General features: G+C 42.8%; 1 protein-coding gene across 3 annotated transcripts in view; it reads right to left on the bottom strand.

Moving 5' to 3' along the window:
• dnajc5ga (DnaJ (Hsp40) homolog, subfamily C, member 5 gamma a) overlaps positions 1-15378 on the bottom strand; it is a 57641-nt gene that overhangs the window by 41390 nt on the left and 873 nt on the right. For all 3 annotated transcript variants that reach the window (XM_078541434.1, XM_078541435.1, XM_078541436.1), the window contains exon 2: positions 4784-4905. In XM_078541434.1, coding sequence (XP_078397560.1) covers positions 4784-4893 — 110 coding nt within the window. In that variant the 5' untranslated portion in view covers positions 4894-4905. The remainder of the gene's footprint in view (positions 1-4783; positions 4906-15378) is intronic.

Below are 15378 nucleotides of genomic sequence, written 5' to 3'. Positions count from 1 at the left end.
ATTCTTTTACAAATTAGTTTAAATCTGTATTCTCCAATTACTTATCCTTCATCTTTGGAAACAGCTTCTCTATTTACTCTAAATCCTACATTGATAGAAATGTTTAAAATAATCTCCTTAGCCTTCTCTCCTCTAAGGAGAACAACCCCAGCTTCTCCAATCTATCCACATAATCGTAATTCTTCGACCCTGGAATAATTTTTAGTAAATCTCTCTGGACTCTCACCAAAGCCTTCATGTCCTTCCTAGAGTGCAGTGCCCAGAATTGGACAATGCCCAGGTTGGGTTGACTAGTGATTTATATAGCTTTAGCATAACTCCCTGGCTCTCTGTTTACAGGCCAGGCTCCTAAACGCTTTATTAACTTTTAAACCACTATTACCTTCAAATATTTGTACACAAACACCCCCAGGCCCTGCTCTTGCACCATCATAGATCCCTTCACTATCAACATCCCAGAGGTCATCACTGACTAGAAACTTAACTGGACCAGCTACAAAATTGTCATACTCATCAAAGTTGTTCAAAATTTGAGTGTCAGTAGCAAACAATTCACCTTTCTGACTTTCCAATGCCTCTCCACCAATAGCGTGGCAGAAATCAGAATAGTGATGGAATACTCTCCATTTGCATTGAAGAGTGCAGCTTCAACAATTAAGGAGTTCAACATTATCAGGGCAAAGCCGTCTGCATGATAGGGAATTTACCCAGTAGCTTAACCCTTCACTTCTCCATCTACTGCAGCAACTTTTTAAGGCTTCTTCTGCTGTACTTGACAAACCCATAACCTCCACTACCTAACAAGCAACAGGTGCACAGAAACACTATGACCTCCAAGTGCCACACCATCCTGGCTTGAACATATTTAGTTATTTTTCCTAATTTGTGGCTGGGTCAAAATCCTGGTGCTCCTTTCTCAACAGTATTATAGCATTGCATTCACCATATGGGCTGAAGAGGCTCAAGAGGCCCAATGTCACTTTAGGGCAGCTAGGGCTGAAAAAACAAATGTGGCCTTGGCAGCAAAACCCACCTTCTAAAAATGAATGAAAATAAATATAATCTGATCTGACATTTAAGTGCAGTATTGAGAGAAAATATTTTGTGTTAGGAGGTACCAAGTTTCAATTAAGGTGTTACATTGATAACCTGTCCACCCGTTGAAGCAGATAAAAGACCTCATCAAGCCACTAACTGAAGAACTGGGGAGCCTGGTGTCCTGGTCAACATTTATTGGTTGACCAGCATCCCCAGAACAGATTAGGCTGTAACTTCCGAGCTCCAGGATGTCATATTTGGGCGGTACGCCCCCCTGCAGCAGTTCCCAGGTAAGGCTTGCATGACAATTAACTGGGAAGTGCAAACATCCCATGGGCGATTGCCCCGCATTGGGAACCACCTGAAAATGTGACTTAACTCGCAAACTTTGGATGGTTGTGATTGTCTCACATGAATGGCTATCCAGAAGAAAAGTCAGAATTAAAAACGACCCACACCAACACCCCACAGAACTTACCATCACACCCCAGAACCCCTCGGGTACTCCACCCCCTCCACCCGCTGACTACCTCACTCCCTACATGTCTCCCCCACCCCCAAACAATACCACTCCCCTGCAATACCCCCACCATGGGACTATGTCACCCCTTTGACCCCCACCCACCCCCCCCTCCCCCCAACAAGGGACTGCCTCAACCACACCCAAACCACACCCCATCCCCAAGGTGCTACGCCCCCTGACGGGACAGTTCCTAATTTGTGGCTGGGTCAAAATCCTGGTGCTCCTTTCTCAACAGTATTATAGCATTGCATTCACCCTATGGGCTCAAGAGGCCCAATGTCACTTTAGGGCATCTGGGGCTGAAAAAACAAATGACGGAACTGTCCACTTGCCATGCCCCACTCTTCTCTCCCCACCCAGCCTCCCAACCATCTCTCCACCACACCACCCCCCCCCCCATAAAACCAGGCCTGACTGCTGTTTCCCACCACCCCCCCCCCACCCACCTCAGGCCCAACTGACGACCACCCCTACCCACCCACCCATGCCAGGGCTGACTGTTGACACCCCACCAACCCCCAACGGCCTAGCCCGACACATTCCCCCCTCCCCCTCACCCGGCAACCCCAAGACCTGACCCAACACCACCATCCTCCTCCAATCCTACCCACTTACCTTATCAAAGACTTTTCAAAGACCTTTAAATCTGGCTGGGCCTTTAAACTTACCCGATTTACGGCAGCTAGTGACATAAAAAGGGGATGGGGCTTACTTACTTGCAACTATACAGCCCTCAATGCAAGGTCCCGGGGACGCGCTCCACTGCCCAGATCAGAGTTGGGAGGTCAGGCGAGATAGGAACGCCTGGACTTCAATGCAAGACCTTTCAAGCGGAGTCGCAATCCGACTCAACTGCCACTCCATCGGAAGTTACAGCCCATTATCTTGTTATTTATCTAATTTTCTATGTGCAAACTGACTGCTGTACTTAACAAAACAAATTACTATACTTCAAAAGTAAATTGCCATCTGTGAAATACCTACTGAACAGCTGGAGAAGATCAGAGGCGGCAAATAAATAAGGATTTACCATATCTTTGGGTTGCTCAGAAATACCCCAGTCACAGTGCCTCTCAGCTGCACTGCAAGCAAAAGGCAAGCCAGGGTGACCAGCAGCTTCTATATCCTGACTAGACATATATACCATGCAGTCATATTCCACACAAGGTTTCTGCACACCACCTTAGTCCCACGAGTTCCGCAATATGGTGACAATCCACAGCATTTAGGAAAGTTGTCCTGAACTGTGGTGCATTAGCGGATTTCAGCTGCAGTAGTTGAGATGCTATAATGAACGATTTTGGGAAGGAAGAAACTAATTAATCCAGAGTTTCAGACAAAAATCAGCAGGAAAACAGAGTTTTGGACATCAGGTCATAGGATCAAGGTTTGCTGCAGCTTCCTTTCTACCCATGAGCCCATCAACAATCAATTTACGGCAAGGCCCAGACATCGAGTTAAAAAGAGATGAGGAAACAAAGAGATGGACAAGTCACGAGAGGAAAAGAAGTGCAAGGGGACAACTTACAATTATATAGCACCTTTAACGTAATGAAACGTCCCAAGGCACACTACAGGAGCATTACAAAATAAAGTGACATGGAGCCACATAAGGAGCTTTGGCCAGATGACCAAAACCTTGGTCAAAAAGGTAGGTTTTAAGAAGTTTCTAAAAGGAGGAAAGCAAGGTAGAGACGCAGAGGGGTGTAGGAAGGCAATTCCAAAGCTTAGGGCCTAGGAACTGAAGGCACGGCCACCAATGGTGAAGCAATTTTAATAGAGAATGCACAAGAGGCCAAAATTAAAGGAGTGCAGAAATATTGAAGGATTGTGCAGTTATAGGAGGTTGTAGAGATGAGGAGGGGCAAGGCCAAGGAGGAAGTTGAAAACAAGGATCAGAATTTTAAAATCAAAGCATTGTCTGACTGGGAGCCAATGTAGGTCAGCGAGCACAGGGGTTACAGGGGAATGGGTCTTGCTGCAAGTTAAGACACTGGTAGCAGAATTTTAGATGACCTCAAGTTTACGGAGGGTAGAATGTGGGAGACGAGCCTGAAGCATGTTGGAATAGTCCAGTCTGCAGCTAACGAAGGTATGGGCGAGGGTTTCAGCAGCAGATGAGCGGAGACAGGGCAGGGGTGAAGTCAAGTGATGTTATGAAAATGGAACACGTAGGTCTTAGTAACGACATGAATGAGAGGTTGGAAGCTAATCTCAGGATCGAACGTGACACAGGAGGTTGCAAATAGACTGGCTTAATCTCAGGCTGTTGCCAGGGAGAGGGGATGGAGCTGCTAGTTTAGGAAACAGAATGTGGAACGGGGTCCAAAAAAAAGACTTCAGTCTTTCCAATATTTAACCCGAGGAAATTTCTGTTCATCCACAACTGGCATTCAGATAAGGAGTCCAATTTAGCAGCAGTGGAGAAGTTGAGAAAGGTGGTGGTGAGGTGGACCTGGGTGCCATCAGTATACATGTGAAAACTAACGCCATGCCTTGGATGATGTTGCCAAGGGGCAGCATGTAGATGGGAAAAATGAGGGGGCCAAGAATAGATCCTTGAGGGACACCAGATAAATGGTGCAGAAGCAGGAAGAGAATCCATTACAAGTGATTCTCTGGCTACAATTAAATAGATAAGAATGGATCCATATGAGAGCAGTCTCACCCAGTTGGACAACAACGGAGAGACGTTGGAGGAGGATAAGTTTATGTTTATCACAGTCACAATGTGTGTAATTTGTGACTTTGATAAAAGCCATTTTGGTACTGAGGCAGGGAACCTGATTGGAGGGATTCAAACAAAGAAAAAAGTAGCCTCTTCAACAATGTAGCACTCCCTTAGTAATGCACTGAAGTGTTAACTAGGCTCTCTGCATCAAACCTCGTTAACGGGGTCCTCAGGATGCCTGGGCTCTTGTTAAATGTACCTGGCACTGGTTTCAGTATTCAAACAGCAACCACATATATTCAGAGTTCTAGTGGGCATAAAAATTGAAGGTCTAAACCAGCAGGATACATAGTAAGCCTATACTGCAAATCTGTAAACAGTGTAAATACAGCTATAAAGCATTCCTGAATGTTTCAAAATACTGAATGATAAAACTCTGCGCTATTCGATGACAAGTATACAGAGTAGTTATTGGAAAACCTCAAAATTAAATAGTCAAGGTTTCAAATGGAACAGTACAATTTAATGATTTTAAAAAATGTTTTTCATACCTGTATGCTTTTTTGATTTCCTCTGGCGTAGCTCCTTTCTCCAATCCTAGTGCCTTGTATAAACTTTCACCTGTTCGGGACATTGTACGTTGAAGCCGTGGTGTAGCCATGTTGGCAGGCAGCTTTAAGGGAAAAGCAATTTTAGCTTGACATGAATTTGCAGTGTTTCAACATGCACACTCTTATTAAATGCAAAGCTTCATCGTCCAGGTCCTGTGTCAGTTTTTGACTATACACTAGCACTTTATGTTTAAAATGCAAGGATATGCTATAATAGTTTGCTTACAGCAACAAGCAGACAATTTTTGAAATCAAAGCTTCAATTGGGAAGTGCCCATTTAGAAAGGGTAGTTTTCCTACTTTTGGTATCCAAAGGCTCAGAGTGTAAAGTTGGATCATAGACCAAAGTACAGACTAAACCAAACTTAAAGCTCCTACCCATTCTGAAATGGGACATAACCCCAATCAGAAGTTATCCACAATGCACTGGTGACACTTTTACTCTCACATAAAACATCCAATTTCAGTAGTGTCAGTTTAGTTGCTGTACATGCGTTCAGTGGAACAGTCATAATCTGTTAAGGTGTAAGGGAGAGGGAGAAGAAAAGGCATAGATTACATACATTTCAATGTGAGCTAGATCAAAACCCAAGTCTGGAGGTATGATAGGCAGCTTGCCACTTTTGTCCATTTTCCAACTTATACATTTGGCCATCCAAGTCAGGCATTGTAGCTTGTGAACACAGGAGCGGATTTACAATGAAAACATACCGTGCTATGGCACGGGACCCCCAAATGACAAGGAGGCCCCAAAATGATGAGTGACTGCTGAACTGTTGGAAGTGCTGTCTTTCAGCTTAGACATTAAACTGTCTGCTCCACTGTAAACAAAACACCCCCTGGCAGTTTCCCCCCTTTCAAGACACTAAAAGAAACCTTTACGCGATTTGCGACCTTGATGCGGCTGGAGCGAAGGGGAAGGAGAGGAAGAGTGGGGGGTGGGGAGGCAATGTGGATGGATGGCGGAGATCTGAGAGATGGGAAACACTCTTCAGTAATGTTCCTGTAATAATGCCACCTCTTGTGGCTTTTAGATTCACCCTTCTGTGCTTGCTTGATTATGGTGTGCAGGCTGCTTTCAAAGTGCTAAGGGTTTCAGTCGTACAATACAGTTCCAGGAGAGGAACGGTGACACATTTCTAGCTTTCAGAGGCATCAGGTTACATTGCTGGGTGGTTAAGTTTTCAACGTAGGTTATAAAATGAGTGGGGTAGGGGAGAAAGAAATGATCTGGGAACACAGCACATTCATTTTACTGCATAATACCCCTTCTCTTTGTAGGCAGTAGGGTTTGTTTTTTTAAAAATTCATTCACGGGATGTGAGTGTCGCTGGCTAGGCCAGCATTTATTGCCCATCCCTAATTGCCCTCGAGAATGCGGTGGTGAGCTGCCTTCTCGAACCACTGCTGGTACAGCCACAGTGCTATTAGGAAGGGAGTTCCAGGATTTTGACCCCGTGACAGTGAAGGAACGGCGATATATTTCCAAGTCAGGAGAGTGAGTGACTTGGAGGGGAACTTCCAAGCAGGAAAAGAAAGCCTGAGTATTGCAAAAACCGATTAGGGATCTGAGTTGAACTGAACAATGATTGGGAGGCCATGGGGCAGGGGGGGGAGAGAACAAGAGGCAATGGGGATGCCATTCCATTACGACGCTATTCATTCAGAGGGAACCGGGTGGGAAAGAGGGTGGTTTTGATGTTTTCTTGAAGTAGTAATCATCGCTGCAACTTTTTTTGATCCGAGAAACTGAACAACATGAAACAAGATGAAAGTGCAGGATCAGCGATATCTGAAGGATTATCACCTTCATCTCTCTCGCCACAGAAGCTGCTTCATCTGCTGCAGTCATTTGCAGTATTTATGTTGATACTTGAGACATTTAGCCAGGACAGATCTGTCCCCAATCTACAGAAATTGGTCCCTTCCAATCAAATTATTTTATTGCTCGAGATTGCACTGTGTCCCATTCCACAGCCAGTCAAAAGCTCATGTTTTTCACAACATGTGCTGCTCAAAAAATGGCCTTCTAGGTTTGGCTTGAACTCTCAGCCTTGGCATTGCACACACCTCGATCCTGCCAGGGATGTATCACATGCTAACCCATTGTGCCACGAGAGCAAAGCAGTGCTCATTTGCTTACACGTTTTAAGTTGTAAATTGCATTAGAAGCACTAAGTTATTTCCAATTGAGTGGTGAGAACTGAGGTTATATGATAGTGTGCAGAACTAGTTTTGTGGCTGCGAGAAAGCCGGTGAAAAAACCAAAGCCCTGTAGCTGTGACCAGTGAGGGGGCGGGTGGGGAAGCTGAGCACAGGGCCCCACTGTAAATCCGCCACTCTGTGAATGGAAGAAATTTTGGGAACGGGTAAATCCCACTAAGCCCAACAAACTCAGTCTTAAAGATATTTACCCAAGCTACGTGGTTTCTCACCATAATCACTCAAAATGATTTCTCTCTTTCCAAGGATGCAGCTAATTATCTCTATCACAGTTACACCTTCCTCAAACCTGTTATTCTGTAGGTGACAGTTTTATCTCACTTCTTGCTTTGAATTCCCAAATATTCAAATTACCATCACCCGGTATTTGAATCATTCATTAAATGAACACTTTGACAGGACAAATGTCAATTCCATTCATAATTCTAAACTTCACCTCAAAACACGTTCCCTTTCCCAAACTATTTAACCGCTCTCAAAAACTAAAATTTCTGATGTCCAGAACATCCTCATACTGCTCACCCTTTGGATCCTTTTTTAGGTGAATAGGAAGTGCTTAAAAATAACAAAGGTCTGGGGTGGTTTGAATGACACCCATAGTAAATAGATAGGTACAGAACTGAGCTCAACACTTGAGCAAGATGTCACATGGCAATGTGGCCATTCTTTTGGCTGTGTCTATTTACAACACAAATGGGTTGGACCAGATTTCTGACTGATTCCCTTGGGAAACAAGACACATCCTACTTATCTGGAACAAAAATAAAAATACCTGGAAAAACTCAGCAGGTCTGGCAGATGCTGCCAGACCTGCTGAGTTTTTCCAGGTATTTTTATTTTGGATTTCCAGCATCTGCAGTTTTTTGCTTTTATCCTACTTATCTGGAATGTCTAGTTTCTGTCTTTGTCAGGCAGGCATGCGGCAGAGTGCATAGCATTGGGATTGTACAGTCTGGCTGAGGGAGCTGCAAATCATATGAGAATGGCGAGATGGCAGAATGCACAAAGTGGAGCTTTGTGACAATCCTCTTACAGAGTGTCCTGCAGTTGTAATTATAGTAGTTCTCGGCTGGCAAAATAAAAGATTGTATACCTTAATTAAGGGGTTGCTGCTTTGGATTTTTTTTCTGGAAGTGATAAAAATTCTTTAATTCAGAATGAAGGGACCAAGGTCAAGGCTACGGCTTAAAACTGAAACTTTCATTAAAATAGGAAATGGAAAATCAAGAAGTGCAGATGGCTTCTGGATCTCAGATGGTTCTACTACAGCAGGAAGCTAATAAGGGTTTTCCAGTCAATAAACCAACGGGTGCGGGTGGGTGTCAAGGAGATTACTTGCAATGCACAGTCAGCTAAAGATCATCACTAATTGCTACTTGATTTATTTTTTTCTACTATGGAGATTTACCCACATTTTTAAAAAGAAATTTAGCTAAACATTCCAGCATGCTAATTATAAATCAGTGAATCTGGATCCCAATTCTGGCAAGAAAGACACCAAACTGTTAAATAAACCACACAGACTACTGGAGCAGAGCAGTGTGGAAGTCAAGCCTAACTGCCTAATACAGGTTAATACTGGTTTAGTTTCGTTAGTCCAATCAAAACAAGAACCCTTCCATTAAGGAGATCACACTAAGTCTGTGCATTCAGTGTTGCACTCAATTATTCTCATCTCCTGAAAGCACTGAAATATATGGTAATTCAATGTTGCAGGTGGCAGCAGCCTCTCCAATGCATCAAATAGTGGCCAAGGTCCCAAATTCTTCATGTTCTCTGGCTTAAATGGACAGAGTCAATGTATTAAAGGCAAAACGTATTAGAAGGCAGACAGGAAGACAGGCTACTCATCAAATTCCTTGAAGTATTACTGCAAAAGAATAACTCCCAAAGATAGATTACTTAAAAATATGAATTACACAGGTTGAAATGGTTTTTCAATATTCTCGTTTTTGCCATTGGTACGGTGGCCCAGAGTTACATGTACTACAAAGAGAACAGATTAGAAATAGGAGGGATTGAAACATGTTAGTCTACCAAACGGGGGTAGGTCTGAGATGTATGCCCTTAAATGCACAAAATATTTTGAATAACACTGGTGAACAAAAGGCAAAAATTGCTTTGCAGGAATGATTTGGTACGATTAACAGAGCCATGCATTAGGCTAGGCCAGGACTTGGAGCTGAACATTTCTGAGAACAAAATATTCAGGAAAAATACAGTTGAGGTGACTGTGTTAAAACAAAAATAACGTGGGAACGTTGCAAAGTTGAACCTATCTGACCAGAATTCAAGAAGAATAGGGGGACTGTTACACAATTGAGTGTGTATTTTAGGCCAAATGATAGAAAGGAGGCAGATATTTGGACAATTTTGAGTAAAATGCAGGAACAAGCTATAACGAATGGTTTGGATTAACCAAAAAAAAGACTGGAGTAAAAGTAATCTAAGTGACAGAGCATAGTAGTTTCCACAGGGTTGTCAGGACTGTTTTCTAAGCCCATTCGATTTTAGTTCAACAAAGCAGCAATGAACCTAGTTGTAGGAAATTAACTGGACAAGGAAGAAATGCACAACTGCATGTAGTGACACCACAATTCCGGGCCAAATTGGAGATGATTGAGTAATTTCCCCCTCAATTATACCTTAATTTATTTTACATTAAGCTCACAGAGACTCTCTTTAAATAGACTGCAAATAAACTTTGCTGTTTGCCATATAAAACATGGACTGTAAGTCACCCCCTCACCCCCACCTCCAACTGATTAGCTGACAGTGGTGTCAATAGAGGTACATGACTTAATTAGACGAATCGTTAGTCTAATCAAAACAAGAGCCCTTCCATTAAGGAGATCACACTAAGTCTGTGCATTCAGTGTTGCACTCAATTATTCTCATCTCCTGAAGGGTGGTAATGGGAGTCAGGGACAATAGGAAGCGGTAACACGATTAGACAAAGTAACCACTATTGTACACAATTGTACTGAAAAACTGGTGGAACTTAAAATGAAAAAGAACAGCAAGCCCTGGCAGCATTTTAAAATTCATTCTTGGGATATGAGCATCACTGACATCTATTTCCCAGCCATAGTTGTTGGGGAGGGGTCTTGAGGCACAGTGGTAGAATCCCTACCTCTGGGCCAGAAGCTCTGGGCTCAAGTCCCATTCCAGGACTTGATAGCCACAGAGGGTGTGTTCATAATGTGACCAACCAGGTTTATTATCAACATGCAAATCTTTCCAATATATCGAGCAGCAAGAATGGGAGTTTCCTGGTCAGCCATACTTCAGAACTAACATTGGCAAGTAACATTCGCGCCACACAAGTGTCAGGCAATGACCATCTCCAACAAGAGGGAATCCAACCATCGCACCTTGATGTTCAATGGCATTATCATCACTGAATCACCACCATCAACAACCTGGGCATTACCATTGACCAGAAACTGAACTGGACTAGTCATATAAATACTGTGGCTACAAGAGCTGGTCAGAGGCTAGGAATCGTGTGACAGTAACTCACTTCCTGAATTCCCAAAGCTTGTCCACCATCTACAAGGCACAAGTCAGGAGTGTGGTGGAATACTCCCCACTTGCCTGGATGAGTGCAGTTCCTACAACACTCAAGACGCTGGACACCATCCAGGACAAAGCAGCCCGCTTGATTGGCACATCCACAAACATTCACTCCCTCCACCACTGATGTACAGTAGCAGCAGTGTGTTCCATCTTTAAGATGCACTGCAGGAATTCACCAAGGCTCCTGAGACAGCACCTTCCAAACCCATGGCCACTATCACCTAGAAGGACAAGGGCAGCAGATAGATAGGAACACTGCCACCTGGAAGTTCCCTTCCAAGGCACTCACCATCCTGACTTGGAAATATATCGCCGTTCCTTCACTGTTGCTGGGTCAAAATTCTGGAACTCCCTTCCTAACAGCACTGTGGGTGTACCGATATCACATTCACTGCAGCAGTTCAAGGCAGCTCACCACCACCTTCTCAAGGGCAACTAGGGATGGGCAATAAATGCTGGCCCAGACAGTGAAGCCCACATCCCACGAATGAATAAAAAGGCAACAGTAAACCACTGCAATGCTTTGCCAAGCATAATCACGGACAAATCGAATGAAAGTTCATGATTGCCAACACCCTCTTAGGACATGGTACCTGAAAGAGGAGGAGTAGTTGGTGGTCAGCTGAAAGCAGTTTGATACAATTCAAGTAGGACACTTCAGAGAGCAGCAAAAACTAACCACATTGGCATGGAATTAACAACAGCCTTCCTTCCATAAAAGGACATCATTTGAACCAATTAGGTTTATATGATAATCAACAGCTGCATTCACTTTTTCCAGATCCAGTTTTTCACTTCCAAATTTTTATTTAAAACCAATTGAAAATCTCAAACTGCCATGAGTAGTATTTGAACTCATGTTCTCTGGATTATTAATTCAGTGACATAACCACTCCATTATCACATTCTTTGAATGCATCCTAAAATACTCAAGGAAACAACAGTTTCTGACTATAATATTTCAATATGGAAGCTGTGTTAGTTAAGGGTTGCCAATGTAATTCCTCAGTTCAAAACAGGGGAAATATTAAGCCAGGTAACTGAAAGTCATTAAGCTGAACTTCTACAGTGCTTAAGCATCTACAGGCTATAGAATAGGCTAACATTAATGCTCACTTCAAAAGGCAAGAGTTACTTAAGAGCTGCCAGAGTGAATTTATGGAAAAGTTGATAAATGAGAAGCTAGAAATTGGAAAAGTAGAGAGATTTAGTGCTTCATGTATAGAAGTCACTATAACTAGTGGATAGGTACAAAAACTAATTTAAAAGGCCAATGGAATGTTAGCCTCAATTTCAAGGGCATGGAGTACAAGTTATGGAAGTTATGCTACAGTGGCGTAAAGCTCTGGTAAGACCATGCCCAGGGTACTGCAGTCAAATCTGGGCACCACACCTAACAAAATATATTGGCCTTAGACAGGGCACAGCACATGTGCAGCAGAATGATACCAGGGTTAAAAGGGTAAATTATGAGGACATGTTGCAAAGGCTAGTCTTGCATTCCCTTTAGAAGATTAAAGGGCAACATAATTGAAGTGTTAATAGGGCAAAGGGAGAGAAACTATTTCTTCAAGTGGGGATTCAAATATAGCAAACGTGTCATCTACATATTAGAAATATGAAAGGGGTAGGAGGTATGGGGTCATTCTATCAAAACACATTTCTCATGGAAACTGGCAAAAATGTTAGTAAGAGCTGGATCCCATGGCAACACCATCTATTTGGGCATACGTGGTGTCATTAAAGCTGAATTCAACTGCGCAAGTTGGTGAGTTAATAAGTTCAATGAATAGAGATTCAGAACATGGCGGCAAGTCTAGATTGCAATGATATAGTGACACAGCGCAACACATTAGTGAATAGGCTCGCAATGTCGAATGAGCACAATGATGGCATTACTGTCAATATACAGGTCATGAAAAGTCTTTGTGAAAGTGGAGGAATCATTCACCATGAGTGTGGAATACTCACTTTGAACTGGTTGTAGCAAGTTGTTCAACCATTTGGCCAATTCATGTTGTACAGAACCAGTCATAGATAAGACAGTGCTTAACAGGACACCGCTTTTTTGTACCTTGGACAGCTGACACATTCATGGGCATAGTAAACCAAAAGGACAAATCTTATCATATATGCTACAAGGCAGCTCATCATTCTTACGCAAGAAACTTTTTTGTAACTTGTTTTCAAGCAGGGTTGTGTGGCCATGCTTGGTGGTAGGTCCAAAAGATACGAATTTGAATCCATAATTAAGAACAGCGAGCATTTTGCCAATATGGACGTGCTTGTTATGTACGACTATTCCAGTTCCTCCGTCAGGCTTATGGATATGTATGTCTGGGTTGGCCTTGAGGCCTCCCAGTGCCACCAGACATTCGTGCTGCATGTGAAAAATTGGACAAGTCATTGGGTATCCCACAAATACGTGTGCTAGATCAGCAAAGCATAAGACCATAAGACATAGGAGCAGAAATTAGGCCATTCGGCCCATCGAGTCTGCTCCGCCATTCAATCATGGCTGATAAGTTTCTCAACCCCATTCTCCTGCCTTCTCCCTGTAACCTTTGATCCCCTTACCAATCAAGAACCTATCTATCTCGATCTTAAATACACTCAATGACCTGGCCTCCACAGCCTTCTGTGGCAATGAATTCCATAGATTCACCACTCTCTGGCTAAAGAAATTTCTCCTCATCTCTGTTCTAAAAGGTCTTCCCTTTACTCTGAGGCTGTGCCCTCGGGTCCTAGTCTCTCCTACTAATGGAAACATCTTCCCCACGTCCACTCTATCCAGGCCTTTCAGTATTCTGTAAGTTTCAATCAGATGCCCCCTCATCCTTCTAAACTCCATCGAAAATAGACCCAGAGTTCTCAAATGTTCCTCATATGTTAAGCCTTTCATTCCTGGGATCATTCTCTGGACCCTCTCCAGGGCCAGCATGCTTTCAAGGACTCAGAATTTTCACTGGGCACTGAACTGTGGCGGGAAAACTGGGAATAGAGAAGCACAAACTCCAAAAATACCTCTTCCTGTTTGACGTGGGACATAGGAACACCAAAATTAAAGCCATGCACGAGGAAAAACTCCTCACTTCTGGAAGGGGGTGGAAGCAGATTCAAGAATAACTTTCAAAAGGGAATTGGATCAAAATTTTGCCCTTTCAAATATTTACGATTGCAAGAAAAGAGAAGAGGAGCAGCACAAATTTGCCATCTCCTTCAAAGGGCCAGCACAGGTATGATGGGCCAAATGGTTTCCTTCTGTGCTCCACAATTTCTCAAAAATTAATTACTCCCAATTCCACAATTTGCAAGTTGATGTAAAACCCACCCGACCAAGATTTAAGTGAGTTATTTATTCAGATTACTCAGGTTTTGGAGATTTTAATGGTGAACAAATGTTTGTTTCCATTTATTTCATAGATAATTCAGAGAGAAACAACCTCTTTGAAACTTAGGCTGGTCAGGAATTTATAAACTTTTACTGATATTTATTTTCAAGAGTAAGTATTTTCTATACACTAGTTCAGAAACCCTGCTCCGACATTTTCCTCTACGCTTAATGCATACAGTGACAATTTCCCTGTCATTACCACCACAAAGTCCAGAACCCTAGAATCCATGTCCTCCAATTTAGTGACCCTTCCGCCATTGCAAACAATTTCTCAGTAACTTTTTCAATCTATTTATATAGCACCTTTTAACGTAATAAAACATCTGGGTAGAATGTGGGAGACCAGCCAGGAGTGCACTGAAAGAGTCAAGCCTAGAGCTAATGAAGGCATTAATGAGGGTTTCAGCAGCAGATGAGCTGAAACAGGGATGAAGTCTGGCTATTTCCAGAGGTGAAAATAGGTGGTCATAGTGCTGGCGCAAATATGTAAACCCTTTATGATTTTGAACACATCTACCACATCTCCTCTTAAACTTCCATGCTCTTAAGGAGAATCCCTGCTTCTCTAGTCTCTCCATGTAACTAAAATCCTGCACCCCTGGTACCATCCGAAGGAGTATGCAGAAGAGATTCAAAGGCCCTGCCTGCTCTCAGGTGGACCTAAAACATCCATGGCAACATTTCAAAGTAGAGCAAGGGAACTCTCCCCAGTGTCCAAGCCAACATTTATTTGGTCATAACCATGCTGCTGTTTGTGGGACCTTACTGTACGCAATTTGGCTACTGCATTTTCTCCACTGGCTACAATTCATTAGCTGTAAAGCAACTTAGGATAACCGGAGGTTGTGAAAGGTTCTAGATAAATAAAAGTCTTTTTTGTTCTTCTAACTTGTGACATTAACCACATCAGTGAGCCTTAACATAAAGCTACCAAATTCAAACCCACAAACCTTGTTCTTTATGCTTCATCTTTTCCCTATCTGAATACAACACACACCTTTCTATTAGGATACAGTTAATTCATTAACAATTTGTTTACGTTAGCTAAAAGAGCAAAGAAGATTACAGGTGATTAACAGCAGTACAAATGGCAGTAGCATTAGGCCACCCTTATTATATAAAATTATATTCAAAAAGGAACACCCAACACATCCAAGTTGCCTTTTAAAATTAATATCTGTGGTTGCCGAGCATATCGAACAATGGCAGAACTTCCCAGAATTTTTACAAGTGGAGGAAGACATTGCTGATGGCACAACAACTTCAGCTGCTGTCAGCTTATTGCCTGTCACCAAAACCACATCCCCAAACGCATTCACTTCCTCCTCTCTGGTATAAC

Source organism: Cetorhinus maximus, chromosome 5, assembly GCF_964194155.1.
Source record: "Cetorhinus maximus chromosome 5, sCetMax3.hap1.1, whole genome shotgun sequence".
NCBI lineage: Eukaryota > Metazoa > Chordata > Chondrichthyes > Lamniformes > Cetorhinidae > Cetorhinus > Cetorhinus maximus.
The sequence above is the reverse complement of the archived record's forward strand: the minus strand, read 5'-3'. Positions and strand labels throughout refer to the sequence as shown.